This window comes from Elephas maximus, chromosome X (genome assembly GCF_024166365.1).
Source record: "Elephas maximus indicus isolate mEleMax1 chromosome X, mEleMax1 primary haplotype, whole genome shotgun sequence".
Classification (NCBI taxonomy): domain Eukaryota; kingdom Metazoa; phylum Chordata; class Mammalia; order Proboscidea; family Elephantidae; genus Elephas; species Elephas maximus.
The window spans coordinates 129,788,099-129,812,458 of NC_064846.1; the positions used below are offsets into that span (position 1 = coordinate 129,788,099).

Here is a 24,360-nt window from a genome sequence, read left to right on the forward strand (position 1 = left end):
ACACACAAGCCATCACAGTTTGATAAACTGTCCAGTGTTGGAGATAGGGTTTAGGGCCATTGAATAAAGATATTTCTCCTAATGATTATGAATGCCTTTATTTGGGGAAATAATCTAAAAATTTCCATTCAGTCTGCAAACCATAGGCCTGCTATGTGCCAGGCAAGTTGCAAAGTATTAAAAAGAAAAGATAAGTTCTCCACCCTCAAAAAGTGGGTGGACCTGATTTGGTTCTTGTTGGTAACGAACCTTGAGTAATACTTTAAAAAGTGATTATAGATGTGAAATAGCCTCACCAAAGCATTTTAAATTTCTTTTGAGTCACTGTATTCATTTATTTCTTCAGGTGACCGCAAATGAGCACCTGTTGTATGCCAGGTATTGAGCTAGGCATTGGAGATTCAAAGGCACATATCCTTCCCCCCAGGAAACCACGGTTAAGATTTTAGATTATCCTTAGAGATTTATTGTATGCATAGGCAATATTTTAAACATAAGTGTACATATATACTGAAATGTATATATTAAGTTTGACCCAAAAGTGAGTCTGTGGGTATTGTAGATGATCTGTCAGGTGTGGCACTAAGAAGTGAAACTCAGGCAGAAAGACTGGAAAACAAATAGAATTTAGTACTCGCAGGTCCCAGAGAGGAACCCAGAAAATCCAGACTTGTGAGAAAGACAGTCATATAAACTGATGATTGCATGGCAATGCATTGAGTTCAGTGATGGGGTTATGTAGGCTATTATAGAAGCATGGAGAAGAGCTCTAAAACTCACATCCAATATGATTCCTGTTATGTTAATAAGCGATTCAGTAACAATGCTTGAAGGATTCTATAAGGGAATGAAATCTGAGGGAACTGCTTCTTAAATAATAGTCTTTTTTTGCTTTGCGTCAGACTGTCAGTGCTGAAGACACTGTAATTAACTGAAACACAAAAGCTCGGGGAGTATGAGCTAACAATATAACCTAGCACAGTGATTAGCACATATCAGACACTCAGAAGACTTGGAGTATCCAAGTCTCCTGTAGATGGATTATCCCAGTCTCTTGGTTGGTAACATCTTTGGGAATGTCAGGGAGGGCCTGGTCTTAGCTGGCCTTCCACCATGTCATCCTAAATCCAGCCTTCTGTGCAGGCACCCTCACCAGCAGCACCCTGCCCTCCCCACAGCAGCCATCACAGCTTCCTTGGCCCTTCATCCCATCTCCACTTACACCGAGATAGCAGACTGTTGGCAGTGCTTTGAATCCTGTTGGTCTCCCTTGCTTTTGGTCATCTTTTGGTCATTTACATTTTTCTCTCAAATCTTTACATCTAATTTATCTCAATTTAAGGGTCGAATGACAGAAGTAATATGTTTTTTTTTTAATTACAAAGGTAAACCACTTCACTATAAAACTTTCAAAAAGAAACGTGTAAGAAAAATGTCCCTCCCCCCAGGGAAGCATAGGTAAGGTTTTAGGTTATTTATCCTTAGGGAGCTATTGTATGCATAGGTAATACTCTAAATATATGTGTACATATACTGAAATATATATATATAAAGTTGTATTAAGTTTGGCCCAGAAGGGGGTCCGTGGGTGTTATATGTGGTTTGTCAGGTGTGGGACGAGGAAGTGAAACTCATGCAGAAAGACTGGAAAACAAATAGAATTTAGTACTCGCAGGTCCCAGAGAGGAACCCGCAACATGCCTTGACACAGGGCCACCCAGGGGGTTGCACCCAGGAGCAAGGCAACAACAAGCTGGAACTATAGGAGAGGGCTTATGTGTGGTAAAGTGATGGAATCTGGGGTTAGTATGCACCAAAGACCTGTTGGTTAGTTTAAAAGTTTCTAGTGCATTAGTTCAGGAAAAGGGAGAAATCTCTATCACAGGGAATTATATGGGACATGGCTGGAGGGGCAAGGAAGGACTGTGGTAGGTGAGAGACTAGGTTGCAGGATAGCAACTGGTTCTTATCACAAGAAACCATGTAGGGCATGGCAGGGAAGGCCAGTTAGAGAACGCCCCACCCCTGTGGAGAGGCTGCAAGATAAGATAGGAACATTCATGTCAGAAGCTGGGTGAAAGGGCAGCTAGGAGGAATTAATGAATGCTGAGGCAATAAACTATGTAGGTGACAAATTGGCCTTATGACAACTATAAATATATAGTAAATAATATGTATAACATGCAAATGTACTTTTAAATATATGTCATATGCTTTTCCAAAACCATTTTTTAATATGACACATATCATACTGGAATTTGCTTTTTCCTGGTAACAATATGCTGTGGACATCTCTCCACATGAGTGCATTAAAATCTATCTCATTTTCAACAACTAAATAAACATTATTTTACTGTATGGCTAATCTATCAAGATTTACCCAACAGATCTGCTATTGACAGGCATTTTGATTATTTTCAAGTTTTTGTTCTTATACACCATGCTGTAATAAACAGTTTCTTGCATATAAACTCTACAGATTTGTAAAGGAATTCTTCTTTTTGATGAATTTGTAAAAGTGAAATTATTAAGTCAGTTGATGTAGGTCAAACTTTGAAATTTTTGTTAGCCAGCTAATAATATTTTTAATTTTTTGACAATCAGGTAGAGGGAAATATCTCATTTATCTAAGATTTATAATTGTTGTAATTAATAAGGCTTAGGGGCTATATTGGAAACCCTGGTGGCATTTGTAATTAATAACCCTTAGGGGCTGTATTGGAAACCCAGCTGCTAACTAAAAGATCGGCAGTACAAATCCACCAGGCGCTCCTTGGAAACTCTATGGGGCAGTTCTACTCTGACCTATAGGGCTGCTATGAGTCGGAATCAACTTGACTGCAATGGGTTTGGCTTTTTTTTTTTTTTTTTTGGAGGGGCTTTATTAAATAATTTTGTAAATTGCTTATTCTCTGCCTGTTTAAACATTTTTTTTCCTTGTATGTTGGAAATATTTTTTCCCAGTTTATCAGTTTTTTTAACATTTATTTATTTATTTAAATTGAACTTTAGATGAAGATTTACAGAACAAAACTAGTTTCTCATCATAATATTTATTTATGATGGTTTCACCATACTAAATTTTCATATGAACATAGGGCTTTTCTGTACTAACAATTCTATTCCACTGATCTTTATTACTGGTCTCCAAATATTTTTTATTATAGAGCCCTATGCATTAAAAAAATCAAAACATGAACTACCAGTGTATGCATATTTGTTATTAAGTTATATGGCATACCTCTGAAATGTGTTGTTATCATTATAAAACATTACAAAGTAGACTTTTTAAAAAAAGCTGAAAGTAAAAAAATTTTATTATATCCTTCCACTATCTAAATGTACAATCTAGATATGTATACTTTGGCGAGCACAGATCTATATTATCTATTCCTATGACCGTAGCTTTATATTATGTTTTGATATCATTGTTTTCCTTTAATGTTGTCCCTGATTGCACTTCTTCAGTTACTCTTCCAAATGAATGTTATTATCATGTTGTCAGACACTCCTCCTTCCACACCTCACACTCAAAAAGCTTCTATTGAATTACTTTATTTCTAGTAATTTCTCAGTGTTCCTTTTTATAGCCTCCTATAGCCAGTTTCTTCTCCTTCCTCTCTGAGGATTTTACTTGCCTCTTCTTGGAAAATTTTTTCTGCTGCCTGTCTATTTTTCCTCAGGTTGCCTTTTTTGTTTGTTTTTGCTTTTGTCTTTGCTTTTCTTATTCAAAGACTTCCTTAAATGTCTGGGTGTCCCTGACTTTTCTTTCCTTTTTAAGAGGGAGGTCCTACAAAGCTGACTGGAAGTTCTGTGTTCATGGCAGGGGCCCTGGAGCTTTCTACCTACAAGAGATAGAAATACTACTAGTAGTTGATGGTTTGTCCTGGTATGAAATGACTTTTCTCTCTGCCCCTTGTTCCTTCAGTTCAGCCAAGTGCATCTGCAGGGCTCAGAGACTAGCTTTGCCCTAGGAAGATGGTGTCCAAGCAGCCCCTCCAGCCAGAAAACAGCTCTCTACCACGGCTGGCCTGGCCTTCTACACTAGCTCTCTGTCCACTCCAGCTGATCCTTACACAATCAGTGAACACTTGCCCTCTTCTCTTATTAGGTCCTGTCTGTCTCCTCTCTTTCTTGCCTTCTTATGCCAGATAATTATTTAGCTCTCTCTCTTGAACTCTTAGTTTTTCTTGAGTTCTTGGACTTTAAACATTTTTTTCTTTCCATCCTTCAGTTTTCCTCAACTTTTTACCCGCCCTAGCACACCTGAGGGGGATAAAAGCTCATATCAATACAGTGACTGACTTTGACATTGATTCTCATGGGTGCACAGTGGGGGAAGGATGTAGGAAGAGAGAGAGGGAAGCAAGTGCAATTGAAAAAGACGTATAGGTGAGTCTGATCACACACGTGCACGCACACACACGTTGGGGAGGTGTAAACCCTCCAAAGTTCTTTCTCTGTTTTTTCTTCTTCGTTTTGAAACACTCTTATTGACTTTTCTATACAGCATTTGTTCCAGAATTTTCTACCATAATTTTGTTCAAACAACCCCAATTTGTAAGTAAATGATGGAGCAGGAGGAGTAGTCCACATTAAAAAATAAACAAAAGCTGTTGGCATTGAGTCGATTTCGACTCATAGTGACCCTATAAGAGTAGAACTGCCATATAGGGTTTCCAAGGAGCACCTGGTGGATTTGAACTACCAACCTTTTGGTTAGCAGATGTAGTGCTTAAGCATTACACCACCAGGGTTTCCAGTCCACAGTAAACCAAACCAAACTAAACCCACTGCTGTCGAGTAGATTCTGACTCATAGTGACCCTATAGGACAGAGGAGAACTGCCCCATACGGTTTCCAAGGAGCGCTTGGTGCATTGCAACTGCCGACCTTTTGGTTAGCAGCCATAGCTCTTAACCACTGCGCCACCAGGGTTTCCAATCCACGGTAGTAGGGTATTATTATAACATTTCTAATTTTACCTTAACCTTTCCCCACTGCTCTGTTACTTTCTTTTGTTGAAAATCACATCTATTTTGTTCAGGAGGGAAGTGAGAGAAGCACTTTTTTTCAGGATGAACTGAAATTGTTGTCCAGGTTGTTCTCGAGGAGGAAAGGAGTCTTTGGAGACTGCAGTGAGCCCAGATGAAAAATGGACTTGTAGAGAGCTATAGCTCTCAGTAATTAATTGACATTACCCAGTGGGGAGCTCACAAGCTTTTATTTACTTATATAGCAGTCAGTATGTAGATGAATGGGGTAAGATCCATTGTAGGGTCAGCCTCCCTCAGACCCCTGTCCCAGGAGTGAGTTGACACAGGAAATCTCTTGGGCACACAAAAGGCTCCAAGTTTACTATGTAGGTGAAAGACAGCAAGGCAAAGGGGTCTAGGAGTTTTGAACATCAGAGTGCATGGGAATAGGGAAAAGGGGTAAGAAGATGGTGCCTTCATTTAGCCGCACCTGGCCTACCATCCTGTTGCCAAGCTTTGTTCAAATTCAAATAGCATGGCAGTCCTGTGACCATGGGTGCGTGACCAGAAAGAACATTTCTTCTCTCACTAGCTACAAAATTAATTACTTTAGTACAATTAAGTAATCATGGGTAGTCATAGAGACAGAGAAAGTTACTATGGATTCAAAATAGGGAAGAGGGCTTCTCTGACAAGGCCAAAAGACTGGGAAAGAGAGATCCATTTCCCAGCCTCCTTATCAAAGAATGTTCTGAGCCCAAGTCCTCAGGGTAGACAGCTTGGATGGGAATTGTAAAGGCAGACCACCCTCCTTGCCAAGATCACGTTAGAAGTGAGAGTTGGGACTGTGGATTTTAGTTATTCCTACTTTTTTTTATCTTCTCTGCCCTGTCTCCAGATAGTCAAGAACTGGTAAAAAATAGAGTAGGGGGCTCCTCATAAAATCTTAAATTTCAGGTCTTTCTGTTTTACAATGGACTATTATTTCCTTTATACAACTTTAGGGTTATTCTAATTTCTTGTGAAAGAGCAAATAGGGGAAGCAAGTAATAACAGCAAGGAAAACAAAATTTCATTAAAAGGTGGGCTGGATTAGTTTATAATAACACAGTGCTTTATTTTATGGCTTCTAACCAAAGGGTCAGCAGTTTGAATCCACTAGGCGTTCCTTGGAAATTATATGGGGCAGTTCTACCCTGTCCTATAGGGTCACTATGAGTCGGAATTGACTCGATGGCACTGGGTCACTGGGTTTTTTATTCTTTGTGGATGGGGGTTTAAAGGTTGATTTCTTTTCACAAAATGTTGGCTACTTAGTCATCCTTTTGACATCAGTTTGGTTTGCCTTCATTTATTTTAAGTATAATATCCTATACTCAGCCTTAAAAAAACCAAAAAAACAAACCCAGTGCCATCGAGTCGATTCCGACTCATAGTGACCCTATAGGACAGAGTAGAACTGCCCCATAGAGTTTCCAAGGAGCACCTGGTGTATTTGAACTGCCAACCCTTTGGCTAGCAGCCATAGCGCTTAACCACCAAGCCACCAGGGTTTCCATACTCAGCCTTAGGGGTTCTCAAATAGAAAAATGTGTATGGTACTTTGCTATGGGTACTTCGATGGGATGGTGACTATCTTCTTCAATTTTGATGTTCTCCAAGATTACTGTGGAACCATGATTATTGAAGGAGAGGAAGCTCCAGTTGCCTACACATTGGATGATACCAAACCTGATGGCAACTATGCTGCCATAATGGGGTAAGGCACAGATATGGTGGTGTGGATATCGTTTGGTGTTGATAAGGCAATCCTATACTAATAATAAATGTGCCCCCAACCTTGTTAAATGATTTTTTTACCCAACAGTATTATTCTCCAAATCCAGCCATAGAAAAAGTCTTACTGCTTTTTTTTAATGCCTTCAGTGAATAAATATCTAAAGTGGAAGTAGAATACCAGCAACATTTTAATATTTAAAAAAATTTAGTACATTCAATTTCCTGCTTCATATCTAATGCTAAGGGCAGAGCCCTATATTGTGAAAGCATTATATAAAGACCTTTTTATCTTGTGGATGCTGTGTAGACATCAACTGTATTTATGTTTTCTGAGCTGCTGAGATAGTCCAAGTCTCCCTAGAGAGGAGTCTAGGCCAGCACTATCCTCTGTCTGGCAGCGAGGACCAGCACTAATGGGGGATGGCTTGGGGGCTAGAACTTGGCTCAGAGGGGTGGTCACCTGGACCAGCCAAAATTGAGCTCTACCATGGGATACGTATGAGTTTATCTCAGAGAGAACCAAGGGTCAGAACAGGAAGATCAAAGCCGTTGTGAAGTTGAAGGCAATCATCGTACTGGAAATGGAAGATAAATTCCAGAAGGCTGGGTGTTAAAGAGATACTATAGTGAAAACAGAACCAAAGAGCAAAGGTAGAGAGAAAAATGGAAGGGCTCAAACACAGCCTTTAAGTGTGCATGTGAGGTGCAACTCATTCCCATTGGCCATCAGCCACAATCGGGATGGAGAGCCAATCAGAGCAGTGCCCTAGGCAGAAATTATGACCATTCATCTATTTTTAGTCCCTTGAATCCCTGAAGCTAGAAGGTGCCCTTCAGTGTCAGGAATGTGAGTAACATGTAAATAGTAAACCTTTGAACATAAAATAAGCTAGTGTATAATTTGTTTCTTTGTGTTTTTGATGCTATACACTGGAAATATGTGTAGCTATAGATATGAGACCAGGATGAAAACAACCATTAATTTTCCCCATTTTTCTTGTTTTTATGTTTTAGATTTATCCTTTCCCACAAAGCCAGAAAACTGGCACGTCTTACCAAAGAAGAAAGGTAAGCAAAGAAGCTCATCTTCTATAACCATATTAAATATTTATGCACCCAATGACAGGGCTGCAAGATTCATAAGACAAACTTCAACAGAATTGAAAAGTGAGATAGACACCTCCACAATTATAGTAGGAGACTTCAACACACCACTTTCGGTGAAAGATAGGACATCCAGTAAGAAGCTCAATAGAGACACAAAAACTCTAATTGCTATAACCAACCAACTTGACCTCATAGACTTATACAGAACACTCCACCCAACAGCAGCAAAGTATACTTTCTTTTCTAGTGCACATGGAACATTCTCTAGAATAGACCACATATTAGGTCATGAAACAAGCCCTTGCAGAATCCAAAGCATCGAAATACTACAAAGCATCTTCTATGAACATAAGGCCATAAAAGTAGAAATCAATAACAGAAAAACTAGGGAAAAGAAATCAAATACTTGGAAACTGAACAATACCCTGCTCAAAAAAGACTGGGTTATAGAAGACATTAAGGAGGGAATAAAGAAATGCATAGAATTCAATGAGACTGAAAACATTTCCTATCAAAACCTTTGGGACACAGCAAAAGCAGTGCTCAGAGGTCAATTTATATCAATAAATGCACACATACATAAAGAAGAAAGAGCCAAAATCAGAGAATTGTCCCTACAACTTGAACAAATAGAAAGAGAGCAACAAAAGAAAAAGTCAGGCACCAGAAAAAAGCAAATCATAAAAATTAGAGCAGAATTAAATGAATTAAAGAACAGAAAAACAATTGAAAGAGTTAACAAGGCCAAAAGCTGGTTCTTGGAAAAAATGAACAAAATTGATAAACCATTGGCCAGACTGACTAAAGAAATACAAGAAAAGAAACAAATAACCTGAATATGAAATGAGATGGGCCATATCACAACAGACCCAACTGAAATTAAAAGAATCATATCAGAGTACTTTGAAAAATTGTACTCTAACAAATTTGAAAACCTAGAAGAAATGGATGAATTCCTAGAAATACACTACCTAACTAAACTAACACAAACAGAAGTAGAACAACTAAATACACCCATAACAAAAAAAGAGATTGAAAAGGTAATCAAAAAACTCCCAACAAAAAAAAGCCCAGGCCCTGACGGCTTCACTGCAGAGTTCTACCAAACTTTCAGAGAAGAGTTAACACCGCTACTACAGAAGGTATTTCAAAGCATAGAAAAGGACGGAATACTACCTAACTCATTTTATGAAGCCAGCATAACCCTGATAACAAAACGAGCTAAAGACAACACAAAAAAGAAAATTAAAGACCTATATCCCTCATGAACATAGATGCAAAAATCTTCAACAAAATTCTAGCCAATAGAATTCAACAACATATCAAAAAAATAATCCACCATGACCAAGTGGGATTTATACCAGGTATGCAAGGATGGTTCAATACTAGAAAAACAATTAATGTAGTCCACCACATAAATAAAACAAAAGATAAGAATCACATGATTTTATTAAGTGATACGGATAAGGCATTTGACAAATTCCATCACCCATTCCGATAAAAACTCTCAGCAAAATAGAAATAGAAGGAAAATTCCTCAACATAATAAAGGGCATTTATACAAAGCCAACAGCCAACATCATCCTAAATGGAGAGAGCCTGAAAGCATTTCCCTTTAGAACGGGAACCAAACAAGGATGCCCTTTATCACCGCTCTTATTCAACATTGTGCTAGAGGTCCTAGCCAGAGCAATTAGGCTAGACAAAGAAATAACGGGCATCCAGATTGGCAAGGAAGAAGTAAAATTATCTCTATTTGCAGATGACATGATTTTATACACAGAAAACCCTAAGGAATCCACCAGGAAACTACTGAAACTAATAGAAAAGTTTAGCAGATTATCAGGTTACAAGATAAACATACAAAAATCAGTTGGATTCCTCTACACCAACAAAAAGAACATCAAAGAGGAAATCACCAAATCAATACCAATCACAATAGCCCCCAAGAAGATAAAATACTTAGGAATAAATTTTACCAAAGATGTAAAAGACCTATACAAAGAAAACTACAAGGTCCTATTGCAAGAAACCAAAAGGGACCTACGTAAGTGGAAAAACGTACCTTGCTCATGGATAGGAAGACTTAACATAGTAAAAATGTCGATTCTACCAAAAGCCATCTATACATACAATGCACTTCTGATCCAAATTCCAACGATAAAGAATGAGACAAACAAGAAACAAATCACCAACTTCATATGGAAGGGAAAGAAGCCGCGGATAAGTAAAGCATTACTAAAAAAGAACAACAAAGTGGGAGGCCTCACTCTACCTGATTTTAGAACCTATTATACTGCCACAGTAGTCAAAACAGCCTGGTACTGGTACAACAACAGGCACATAGACCAATGGAACAGAATTGAGAACCCAGATATAAATCCATCCACATATGAGCAGCTGAAATTTGACAAAGGCCCAGTGTCAGTTAATTGGGGAAAAGATAGTCTTTTTAACAAATGGTGCTGGCATAACTGGAAATCTATCTGAAAAAAAAATGAAACAGGACCCATGCTTCACACCATGCGCAAAAAATACAAATGGATCAAAGACCTAAACATAAAATCTAAAATGATAAAGATCATGGAAGAAAAAATAGTGACAACATTGCGCATGCTTCACACCATGCTCAAAAACTACAAATGGATCAAAGACCTAAACATAAAATCTAAAATGATAAAGATCATGGAAGAAAAAATAGTGACAACATTAGGAGCCCTAATACTTGGCATAAACAGAATACAAAACATTACTAAAAATGCCAAAGAGAAACCAGATAACTGGGAGCTCCTAAAAATCAAACACCTATGCTCATCTAAAGACTTCACCAAAAGAGTAAAAAGACCACCTACAGACTGGGAAAAATTTTTCAGCTATGACATCTCTGACCAGCGCCTGATCTCTAAAAGCTACATGACTCTGCTAAAACTCAACCACAAAAAGACAAACAACCCAATTTAAAAAAATGGGCAAAGGATATGAACAGGCACTTCACTAAAGAAGACATTCAGGCAGCTAACAGATACATGAGGAAATGCTTTTGATCATTAGCCATTAGAGAAATGCAAATCAAAACTACAATGAGATTCCATCTCACTCCAAAAAGACTGGCAGTAACCCAAAAAACACAAAATAATAAATGTTGGAGAGGTTGTGGAGAGATTGGAACACTTACACACTGCTGGTGGGAATGTCAAATGGTATAGCCACTTTGGAAATCGATTTGGTGCTTCCTTAAAAAGCTAGAAATAGAACTATCATACAATCCAGCAATCCCACTCCTTGGAATATATCCTAGAGAAATAAGAGCCTTTACATGAATGGATATATGCACACCCATGTTTATTGCAGCACTGTTTACAATAGCAAAAAGATGGAACCAACCAAGGTGCCCATCAATGGATGAATGGATAAATTATGGTATAGTCACACAATGGAATACTACCCATTGATAAAGAACAGTGATGAACCTGTGAAACATTTCATAACATGGAGGAACCTGGAAGGCATTATGCTGAGTGAAATTAGCCAGTTGCAAAAGGACAAATATTGTATAAGACCACTACTATAAGATCTTGAGAAATAGTTTAAACTGAGAAGAACACAGTCTTTTGTGGTTACGAGAGGGGGAAGGGAGGGAGAGTGGGAAAGGGGCATTTACTAAATAGATAGTAGACAGGAACTACTTTGGGTTAAGGGAAGGACAACACTCAACACAGTGGAGGTCAGCACAACTGGACTAAACCAAAGCAAAGCAGTTTCCTGAATAAACCGAATGCTCCGAAGGTCAGCAAAGCAGGGGCAGGGGTTTGGGGACCGTGGTTTCAGGGGACATCTAAGTCAATTGGCATAATAAAATCTATTAAGAAAACATTCTGCATCCCACTTTGAAGAGTGGCATCTGGGGTCTTAAATGCTAGCAAGCAGCCATCTAAGATGCATCAATGACTCTCAACCCACCTGGATCAAAGGAGATTGAAGAACACCAAGAACACAAGATAATAAAGAGCCCAAGAGACAGAAAGGGCTACATGAACCAGAGACTACATTATCCTGAGACCAGAAGAACTAGATGGTGCCCGGCCACAATGGATGACTGCCCTGACAGGGAACACAACAGAGAACCCCTGAGGGAGCAGGAGAACAGTGGGATGCAGACCCCAAATTCTCATAAAAAGACCAGACTTAATTGTCTGACTGAGACTAGAAGGACCCCAGTGATCACGGCCCCTAGACCTTCTGTTGGCCCACTACAGGAACCATCCCCAAAGCCAGCTCGTCAGACATGGATTGGACTGGACAATGGGTTGGAAAGGGATGCTGGTGAGGCCTGAGCTACTTGGTTCAGGTGGACACTTGAGGCAATGTTGGCATCTCCTGACTGGAGGGGAGATGAGAGGGTAGAGGGGCTTAGAAGCTGGCAAAGGGTCACGAAAAGAGAGAGTGGAAGGAGGGAGCAGGCTGTCTCATGGGGGGGGAAGTAATTGGGAACATGTAGCAAGTTGTGTATAAGTTTTTATGTGAGAGACTGACTTGATTTGTAAACTTTCACTTAAAGCACAATAAAAATTATTTAAAAAAAGAAAGAAGTTCATCTTCTTTCCTTCATTCTTTTTCTCTCTTCCTCCCTCCCTCCTTCGCTTCCTCCCTTCTTTTCTTTCTGCCTACCTATCAGTCTTTTTTTTTTTTTTGGAACCTTTTATCGTGTTTTAGGTGAATGTTTACACAGCAAATTAGTTTCCTATTCAACAATTTGTACAGAAACTGTTCGGAGAAGTTGATAGCTGTCCCTGCAATGTATCAGCGCTCTTCCCGTTTCCACCCTGCCTTCCCCATTTCCATCCCTCCAGTTTCCCTACTCCTCCTTACCTGCTCATCTTTGCTTTTGGGCAAATGTTGCCTGTTTGGTCTCCTATTGTTGATCGTTCTAAGGAGCACATTCCTCACATGTGTTATTGTTTATTTTATAGTCCAATCTATTATTTGGCTGAAAGGTGACCTCTGGGAGTGGTTTTAGTTCCAGGTTAAAAGCGTTTCTTAGGGCGATAGTCTTGGGGTTCCTCCAGTCTCTATCAGTCCAGTAAGTCTGGTGGTTTTTTTTGTAAATTTGAGTTTTGTTCTACATCTTTCTCTCATTCTAACCAGGACCTTCTATTGTGTCCCTGGTCAGAGGGTGGTAGTCGAGCACCATTTAGTTCTTCTGTTCTCAGGCTAGATTAGGCTGTGGCTCGTGTGGGCCATTAGTTCTGTGGACTAATTGCTTCCTTGAGTCTTTGATTTCCTTCACTCTCCTTTGCTCCAAATGGGAGGAGACCAATAATTATATCTTAGATGGCTGCTTGCAAGCTTTTAAGACCCCAGATGCTACTCACCAAACTCAGATGTAGAACATTATCTTTATGAACTGTGTTATGCCAGTTGACCTAGACATCCCCTAAGACTATGATCCTGAGCTTTCAAACCCAGTAATCCAGTTCCATGAGGTGTTTGGATATGTCTAGGAAGTTTTCATAACTCTGCCCCCTATTGCTCTATATATGTATGAATATCTATGCAGCATATACAAATATGTATGTACAAATACCCACAGCTATATATGCACGTGCATGTACTCCCATATGGCCTCCCACACCTATATACATACTCATCTACCTATGTAACCCACTCACAAATTTTTGGTTGTTATTAGTGTTGTTGCAGAACTGTATGTGTTATAGCATTTACTGTAGTTGTCCTTTATTGTTGTGTACCTCTCCATGTCTTCATTTACCTTGGTCACATTCTGCTGACTTCCTCCATATTATGCAATTGCCTTTCCCTCCACCAATATTAACACGTGTCTACTACTAGTAAGTGATTCTTCCTCCCTCTCCCCCCAATCCCTGGTAACCATCAAAGAACATTGACTGTCAAAGAACGTTGCTTTCTTGACTTTTTATAAAAGTGGCAGCATATAATATTTGTCCTTTTGCAATTGACTTATTTCACTTAGCATAATGTCCTCCAAATTTATCCACATTATGTTTCACGGACTCATTATTCTTTATCGTCGCACAGTATTCCATTGTGTGTATGTACTAAATTTTGTTTATCTATTCATCCATTGATGGACGCTTAGGTTGTTTCCATCCTTTTGCTGTTGTGAATAATGCTGCAATGAATATGGATGTGCATATGTCTATTCCTGTGATGGCTCTTATTTCTCTAGGATATATACCTAGGACTAGGATTGCTGGATCATATGGTATTTCTATTTCTAGCTTTTTGAGGAAGCACCATACCATTTTCCATCGTGGTTGTACCACTTTACAATCCCACCAGCAGTGTATAAGAGCTCCAATCTCCGCACAACCTCAACAGCATTTGTTGTTTTCTGATTTTTGATCAGTGCCATTTTTGCAGGTGTGAAACGATATTTCATTTGCATCTCTCTAATAGCTAATGGAGGAGCTCTAGTAGCACAGTGGTTAAGCACTCGGCTGCTAACTTAAAGGTCAGTGGTTTGAACCCATCAGCTGCTCCATGGGAGAAAGATGTGGCAGTTTGCTTCCGTAAAGATTTATGGCCTTGGAAACCCTATGGGGCAGTTCTACTCTGTCCTACAGGGTCCCTATGAGTTGGAATCGACTTGACAGAAATGTTTTTTTTTTAATGGCTAATAACAGCGAGCATCCCTTCATGTGTTTGTTAGCCACCTGAATGTCTTCTTTCCTGAAATGTCTGTTCATGTCCTTTGCCCATTTTTTGATTGGATTGTTTGTCTTTTTGTTGTTGAAGTGTTGAAGTTTTCTGTATATTTTAGAGATTTGACCGTTGTCAGGTATGTTGTTGTCAAAATTTTTTCCCAGTCTGTAGGTTCTCTCTCTACTCTTTTGGTAAAGTCTTTTGATGAGCATAAGTATTTAATTTTTAGGAGGTTCCAGTTATCTAGTTTATCTTCTGTTGTTTGTGTATTTTTAGTTATGTTTGAGAGTGTATTTATGCCATAAATTAGGGCTCCTAGCTTTGTCCCTATGTTATCTTCCAGGAACTTTAGAGTTTTAATTTTAACATTTAGGTCTTTGATACATTTTGAGTTAGTTTTTGTGTATGGTGTGAGGTATAGATCCTATTTCATTTTTCTGCAAATGGATATCCGGTTTTGCCAGTACCATTTGTTAAAAAGACTACCTTTTCCTCATTGAATGGACTTCAACCTTTTGTTAAAAATCAGCTATCCATAGCTGGATGAATTTAGTCCTGCGTCCTCAGTTCTGTTCCACTGGTTTATGTGTCTGTTGTTGTACCAGTACCACTATGTGTCATCCTTTTATTTTTACATAGCTTAAATTTATAGACTGCCTAATAAGATGTGTATTGCCAATGCTTCATGTCAGTTATGTTAATTATTAGGGTCTTGTATAAAGGCACAGTACTGATAATTTAAGAACCAAGTATTCAAATTAATATTTATTTAGTTTTTTTTAAATACACAAGACATCATGCTAGAGCTATGGAAAATACAAAAATGGATATAACCCAGGGTTTGAAAATTTACTTAAGGAGGAAATAACCAGGTATACAAATTACTGCATTACAGAACAGTCTGTAGTACATACTGCATAAGTGATGCACAACTGTTACTGATTATAGGTACACAGGGACTAATTTCCCTGGAGGTGGCAATTTCTTCCAGCAATTAATATTTAACTCTCCCAATAATTTATTCCCACACCACCATGATAACAGATGTCACAACTAAGAACCCCCTGAATTACATTATGGCACACTTTCCACCTCTTTTTAGTATGCTCTTCTGTGACCATTGCAACATCTACGCTTGGTTGATGCTATGGAGGGCTGGATGATCAACTTACTTAAAAATGTACCCACCAGGCTCTATCAAGAGAAATAACCTACAAGTGATTGGAGTACCAGAACAGGGAGGGATAACAGAAAATACAGAGAAATTTGTTGAAGATTTGTTGGCAGAAAAGTCCCCTGATATTGCAAAAGATGAGAAGATATCTATCCAAGATGCTCATCGAACTCCACATAAGGTAGATCTTAAAAGAAAGTCACCAAGACATATTATAATCAAGCTTGCCAAAACCAAAGATAAAGAGACAATTATAAGAGCAGCGAGGGATAAAAGAAAAGTCACCTGCAAAGGAGAGCCAATAAGAATAAGCTTGGACTACTCGGCAGAAACCATGCAGGCAAGAAGGCAATGGGATGACATATTTAAAAAATTGAAGGAAAAAACTGCCTGCCAAGAATCATATATCCATCAAAACTATCTCTTAAATATGAAGGTGAAATTAAAACATTTCCAGATAAATACAAGTTGAGGGAATTCATGAAAACCAAACCAAAACTACAAGAAATACTAAAGGGAGTTCTTTGGTTAGAAAATCAATAATATCAGGTATCAACCGAAGAGTAGAACACTGGGCAGAGCAACCAGAAGTCAACCCAGACAGGGAAATCCAAAAAAACAAAGCAAGGTTATTAAAAAAAAAAAAAAAAAAAGCCCAAAACAGGGTAACAGCAATGTTATTATGTAAAAGAAGACAACATTAAAATAATAAAGAAGGACTAAGAAATGTAATCATACACCATCCATATGGAGAGGAAGATATGGTGATACAAAGAAATAAAAGTTAGTTTTAAATTTAGAAAAATAGGGGTAAATAATAAGGTAACCAAAAAGGAGACAAACTATCCTGCTCACCAAAATAAAATACAAGGGAAAAATACAGATTCAGCAGAAACAAAATCAACAACATCAAATAAGAGGAAAAGGACAATATATAAAGAAAATCTACTCAGCACATAAAGTCAAGTGGGAAAAAGAAACTGTCAACACACAAAAAAAGACATCAAAATGATAGCACTAAATTCATACCTATCCATAATTACCCTGAATGTAAATGGACTAAATGCACCAGTAAAGAGACAGAGAGTGGCAGAATGGATTAAAAAACAAGATCCATCTATATGCTGCCTACAAGAGACATACCTTAGACTTAGAGACACAAACAAACTAAAACTCAAAGGATGAAAACAATATATCAAGCAAACAACAATCAAAAAAGAGCAGGAGGGGGCCAAGATGGCTGACTAGGTAGAAGCTACCTCGGATCACTCTTGCAACAAAGACTCGGAAAAACAAGTGAATCGATCAAATACATGACAATCTACAAACCCTGACCATCAAACACAAATCTAAAGTGTTGACCTGAGTGACAGAGACTGAGAACGAAAAACCACGAGGAAGCAAAGACTGTTTTCAGAGACTGGAGCCAGCGTCCCAGTCAGAAAACCTTGGTGCTGGGCTTCGGACTGGGCGCAGGGGAGCTGAGCACGGCAGCCTGAGAAGGCGCAAACACGGGACGCAGCCCTAGCCCCCAGAAGTCACCTCGGGGGAAGCCCAGCCAGTGCATGCAGGCAGCACAGCGACACGGCTGACAGGAGGAAAAGTCACCGGAAGGCAGCGATTGGTTTTGGAGCCTGGAGTGCGGAGTCCCAGCCGGGGAACATTGGCGCTGGGCTTTGGACTGGGGGCGGAGGAACTGACCACAAATTCTGAGACAGCACAAGCACAGGACACGGGCCTGACCCTCGGGGGCAATCTCGACCCAGCCAAGGCACACAGGCTACACACCCCTTGAGAATCTCAGATAAAACAGTCATCACCAAACAAGATAAGTAACTTTGTCTACATTCAGGGGTGCTACTCTCTCCTATTTATCTGATCCCTCCCCTCCCGTTCCCAGGTGGCTTCACTAACATTGGAATTTCCTGAGCCAGAGAGTGAAGTGCTCTGCGGTTTTCCTTTTTTTTTGGTCTTTTCCTAACCCATTCTCCTGTCCTGAGAGAAGCAGCTACAAAAAACCCAGGGACCAAAAATCCTTCCCTGACTTCCCGAAATTGGACTAAAAATACAGAACCAGCTCCAGCCAAGCATATGAGATCCACAGTCTTGGGCTTTCATCCCTACAGGGAACAAGATGGCTATTATAATGCAAAGGAAATTCTGATATGGATCTGACTGTAATTGTTTTAGTGGATTACTAGAAAGACAAGTTTCCTAGGTCTAATATCTCTACCTATTAAACAGAGCCCTCACTGACCCACAATGGGGAACTGATGGCTGAAGCTCCCCCCAGACCACCTAACCTCCTGCCTTAGGGGTCTGAGGATGGTGACACCTACCAATCTGTAGAGGTACATGTATTGGGTGCCTAAGCTACAGCAGCAGAGCCCACCCACCAAAGTGCTTTAGGAATAGAGACACACCTACCTCACTGGCACTTGGGGGAAGCCTGTCAGCATCCTGCCCCCACTGGAGGGTGACCCCCTGCCGCTACTAGAATCTGGTACACACAACTATCACCACTACTCCTCTAGGTGGATAGGTGACAGTCTGCACCACACACTTGGTGACCCAAAATCAGATTCTACTCAAGAATAGTGAATGGACTCTTAGGCTTATATATCTGGTAACAGCCCAAACCAGCTGGTAATAGGACATAAGCGATTCAAGGGCTGCAACAATTAAGACAGTGCAATCTCATAGCCCATCTATGTATATTGAAAGAAAACAAAACAAGATAAGACTCAGTGAGCAAATATAAAATAAATCACTGCAATCTCTTAGTGATGGCTTGGAGACAGCAGTCGATATCAAACCACATATAGAAGCAGACCATGATTGCTTCCACAACTCCCCAAATTAAAGAATCAAAATCTTTCCTAAATGAAGATACAATCCTGGAATTGCCAGATGCAGAATATAAAAAAACTAATTTACAGAATGCTTCAAGACATCACGGATGACCTCATAAATGAAATAAGGCAATCTACAGAAAAAGCCAAGGAACACACTGATAAAGCAGTTGAAGAACTCAAAAAGATTATTCAAGAACATAGTGGAAAAATTAATAAGCTGCAAGAATCCATAGAGAGACAGCATTCAGAAATCCAAAAGTTTAACAGTAAAATTACGGAATTAGACAACTCAATAGGAAGGCAGAGGAGCAGAATCGAGCAATTGGAATGCAGAGTGGGGGACCTGGAGGACAAGGGAATTGACACTGATACAGCTGAAAAAAAATCAGATAAAAGCATTAAAAAAAAATGAAGAAACCCTAAAAATCATGTGGAACTCTATCAAGAAGAATAACTTGCGTGTGATTGGAGTTCCAGAACAGGGAGGGATAACAGAAAATACAGAGAGAATAGTTGAAGATCTGTTGGCAGAAAACTTCCCTGACATCATGAAAGACGAATGGGTATCTATCCAAGATGCTCATCGAACCCCGTATAAGACTGATCCAAAAAGAAAATCACCAGGACATATTATCATCAAACTTGTCAAAACCAAAGATAAAGAGAAAATTTTAAAAGCAGCCAGGGATAAAAGAAAGGTCTCCTACAAAGGAGAATCAATAAGAGTAAGTTCAGACTACTCAGCAGAAACCATGCAGTCAAGAAGGCTGATATATAGAGAGCACTGAAGGAGAAAAACTGCCAGCCAAGGATCATTTATCCGGCAAAACTCTCTCTCAAATATGAAGGTGAAATTAAAACATTTACAGAGAAACACAAGCTTAGAGAATTTGCAAAAACCAAACCAAAGCTACAAGAAATACTAAAGGAAATTGTTTCGTCAGAAAATCAATAATATTAGATACCAGCACAACACAAGGTCACAGAACAGAACGTCCTGATATCAAGTCAAATAGGGAAATCACAAAAACAAATTAAGATTAATTTTAAAAAGAAAAAAATGCTCAAACCAGGAATCATTGAAGTCAATATGTAAAAGATCACAATAATCAAAAAGAGAGACTAAATACAGGAGGCATAGAACTGCCAAATGGAGAGGAAAACAAGGCGATATAGGACAATACAAGATAGGTTTTTACTTAGAAAAATAGGGGTAAATGTTAAAGTAACCACAAAGAGGTATAACAACTCCATAACTCAAAATAAAAACCAAGAAAAACATAACGACTCAGCAAACATAAATTCAACTACTATGAAAATGAGGAACACACAATTTACAAAGAAAAACATCTCAGCACAAAAAAGTAAGTGGAAAAATGAAATTGTCAACAACACACACAAAAAGGCATCAAAACGAGAGCACTAAACACATACTTATCTATAATTATGCTTAATGTAAATGGACAAAATGCACCAATAAAGAGACAGAGAGTCTCAGACTGGATAAAAAAAACATGACCCGTCTATATGCTGCCTACAAGAACCACACCTTAGACTTAGAGACACAAACTAAAACTCAAAGGATGGAAAAAAATATATCAAGCAAACAACAAGCAAAAAAGAGCAGGAGTAGCAATATTAATTTCTGACAAAATAGAGTTTAAAGTTAAATCCACCACAAAGGATAAAGAAGGACACTACATAATGATTAAAGTGACAATTGACCGGGAAGATATAAGCATATTAAATATTTATACACCCAATAACAGGGCTGCAAGATTCATAAAACAAACTTTAACAGAACTGAAGAGTGAGATAGACATCTCCACAATTATAGTAGGAGACTTCAACACACCACTTTCAGAGAAGGACAGGACTTCCAGTAAGAAGCTCAATAGAGACACGGAAGACCTAATTGCCACAATCAACCAACTTGACCTCATAGACCTATACAGAACACTCCACCCAACAGCTGCAAAGTATGCCTTTTTTTCTAGTGCACATGGAACATTCTCTAGAATAGACCACATATTAGGTCATAAAACAAACCTCTGCAGAATCCAAAACATCGAAATATTACAAAGCATCTTCTCAGACCACAAGGCCATAAAAGTGGAAATCAATAACAGAAAAATCAGGGAAGAGAAATGAAATATTGGAAACTGAACAATACCATGCTCAAAAAAGACTGGGTTATAGAAGACATTAAGGAGGGAATAAAGAAATTCATAGAATTCAACGAGACTGAAAACATTTCCTATCAAAACGTTTGGGACACAGCAAAAGCAGTGCTCAGAGGTCAATTTATATCAATAAATGCACACATACATAAAGAAGAAAGAGCCAACATCAGAGAACTGTCCCGACAACTTGAACAAAGAGAAAGCGAGCAACAAAAGAACCCATCAGGCACCAGAAGAAAACAAATAATAAAAATTAGAGCTGAACTAAATGAATTAGAGAACAGAAAAACAATTGAAAGAGTTAACAAAGCCAAAAGCTGGTTCTTTGAAAAAATGAACAAAATTGATAAACCATTGGCCAGAATGACTAAAGAAATATAGGAAAGGAAACAAATAACCCAAATAAGAAATGAGATGGGCCATATCACAACAGACCCAACTGAAATTAAAAGAATCATATCAGATTATTACAAAAAATTGTACTTTAAAAAATTTGCAAAGCTAGAAGAAATGGATAAACTCCTAGAAAAACACTACCTACCTAAACTAAAACAATCAGAAGTAGAACAACTAAATAGACCCATAACAAAAAAAGAGATTGAAATGGTAATCAACAAACTCCAAACAAAAAAAAGCCCTGGCCCGGATAACTTCACTGCAGAGTTCTACCAAACTTTTCGAGAAGAGTTAACACCACTACTACTAAAGGTATTTCAAAGCATAGAAAATGATGGACTACGACCTAACTCATTCTATGAAGCCAGCATATCCCTGATACCAAAACCAGGTAAAGACACCACTAAAAAAGAAAATTACAGACCTATATCCCTCATGAACATAGATGCAAAAATCCTCAACCAAATTCTAGCCAACAGAATTCAACAACATATCAAAAAAATAATCCACCACGACCAAGTGGGATTTATACCAGGACAAGGCTGGTTTAATATTAGAAAAACCATTAATGTAATCCACCATATAAATAAAACAAAAGACAAAAACCACATGATCTTATCAATTGATGCAGAGAAGGCATTTGACAAAGTCCAACACCGATTCTTGATAACAACTCTCAGCAAAATAGGAATTCTAGGAAAATTCCTCAACATAATAAAGGGCATCTATACAAAGCCAACAGCCAGCATCACTCTAAATGGAGAGAGCTTGAAAGCACTTCCCTTGAGAACGGGAACCAGGCAAGGATGCCCTTTATCACCGCTCTTATTCAACATTGTGCTAGAGGTCCTAGCCAGAGCAATTAGACTAGACAAAGAAATAAAAGGCATCCGGATTGGCAAGGAAGATGTAAAATTATCTCTGTTTGCAGATGACATGATCTTATTATACACAGAAAACCCTAAGGAATCCACCAGAAAACTACTGAAACTAATAGAAGAGTTTGGCAGAGTCTCAGGTTATAAGATAAACATACAAAAACCACTTGGATTCCTCTACACAAACAAAAATACATCGAAGAGGAAATCGCCAAATCAATACCATTCATGGTAGCCCCCAAGAAGATAAAATACTTAGGAATAAATCTTACCAAAGATGTGAAAGACCTATACAAAGAAAACTACAAAGTACTAGTGGAAGAAACTAAAGGGACCTACATAAGTGGAAAAACATACCTTGCTCACGGATAGGAAGACTTAACATAATAAAAATGTCTGTTCTACCAAAAGCCATCTATACATACAATGCACTTCCGATCCAAATTCCAATGGCATTTTTTAATGTGATGGAGAAACAAATCACCAACTTCATATGGAAGGGAAAGAAGCCCCAGATAAATAAAGCATTACTGAGAAAGAAGAAGAAAGTGGGAGGCCTCACTCTACCTGATTTTAGAACCTATTATACTGCCACAGTAGTCAAAACAGCCTGGTACTGGTACAACAACAGGCACATAGACCAATGGAACAGAATTGAGAACCTAGATATAAATCTATCCACATATGAGCAGCTGATATTTGACAAAGGCCCAGTGTCAGTTAATTGGGGAAAAGATAGTCTTTTTAACAAATGGTGCTGGCATAACTGGATATCCATTTGCAAAAAAATGAAACAGGACCCATACCTCACACCATGCACAAAAACTAACTCCAAGTGGATCAAAGACCAAAACATAAAGACTAAAACGATAAAGATCATGGAAGAAAAAATAGGGACAACCTTAGGAGCCCTAATACAAGGCATAACCAGAGTACAAAACATTACCAACAGTGACGAAGAGAAACCAGATAACTGAGAGCTCCTGAAAATCAAACACCTATGCTCATCTAAAGACTTCACCAAGGAGCAAAAAGAGCACCTACAGATTGGGAAAAAATGTTCAGGTATGACATCTCCAACCAGTGCCTGATCTCTAAAATCTATATGATCCTCTTAAAACTCAACCACAAAAAGACAAACAACCCAATCAAAAAGTGGGCAAAGGATATGAACACGCACTTCACTAAAGAAGATATTCAGGCAGCCAACAGATACATGAGAAAATGCTCTCGATAATAAGCCATTAGAGAAATGCCAATTAAAACTACGATGAGATTCCATCTCACTCTAACAAGGCTGGCATTAATCTAGAAAACACAAATTAATAAATGTTGGAGAGGCTGCGGAGAGATTGGAACTCTTATACACTGCTGGTGGGAATGTAAAATGGTACAGCCACTTTGGAAATCTATCTGGCATTTTCTTAAAAAGTTAGAAATAGAACTACCATACGACCCAGAAATCCCACTCCTCGGAATATACCCTAGAAAAATAAGAGCCTTTACACGAACAGATATATGCACACCCATGTTTATTGCAGCTCTGTTTACAATAGCAAAAAGGTGGAAGCAACCAAAGTGTCCATCAACGGATGAATGGTTAAATAAATTATGGTATATTCACACAATGGAATACTACGCATCGATAAAGAACAGTGACAAATCTGTGAAACATTTCATAACATGGAGGAACCTGGAAGGCATTATGCCAAGCGAGATTAGTCAGAGGCAAAAGGACAAATATTGTATAAGACCACTAGTATAAGAACTTCAGAAATATTTTAAACTGAGAAGAAAACATTCTTTCGTTGTTATGAGAGCGGGGAGGGAGGGAGGGTGGGAGAGGGGCATTTACTAAATAGATAGTAGACAGGAACTACTTTGGGTGAAGGGAAAGATAGCACACAATACAGGGAAGGTCAGCACAATTGGACTGGACCAAAAGCAAAGAAGTTTCCTGAATAAACTGAATGCTTTGAAGGCCAGCGTAACAGGGGCAGGGGTCTCGGGACCATGGTTTCAGGGGACATCTAAGTCAATTGGCATAATAAAATCTATTAAGAAAACATTCTGCATCCCACTTTGAAGAGTGGTGTCTGGGGTCTTAAACCCTAGCAAGCAGCCATCTAAGATACATCAATTGGTCTCAACCCACCTGGATCAAAGGAGAATGAAGAACACCAAGGACACAAGGCAATTACAAGCCCAAGAGATAGAAAGGGCCACATGAACCAGCAACGACATCATCCTGAGACCAGAAGAACTAGATGGTGCCTGGCTACAACTGATGACTGCCCTGACAGGGAACACAACAGAGAACCCCTGAGG

The 24,360-nt window shown here is 38.8% G+C and overlaps 1 protein-coding gene across 3 annotated transcripts in view; it reads left to right on the forward strand.

Moving 5' to 3' along the window:
• MAOB (monoamine oxidase B) overlaps positions 1-24,360 on the forward strand; it is a 185,425-nt gene that overhangs the window by 148,980 nt on the left and 12,085 nt on the right. For all 3 annotated transcript variants that reach the window (XM_049871292.1, XM_049871294.1, XM_049871293.1), the window contains 2 exons: positions 6,639-6,735; positions 7,770-7,823. In XM_049871292.1, the coding sequence (XP_049727249.1) occupies positions 6,639-6,735; positions 7,770-7,823 (151 nt within the window). The remainder of the gene's footprint in view (positions 1-6,638; positions 6,736-7,769; positions 7,824-24,360) is intronic.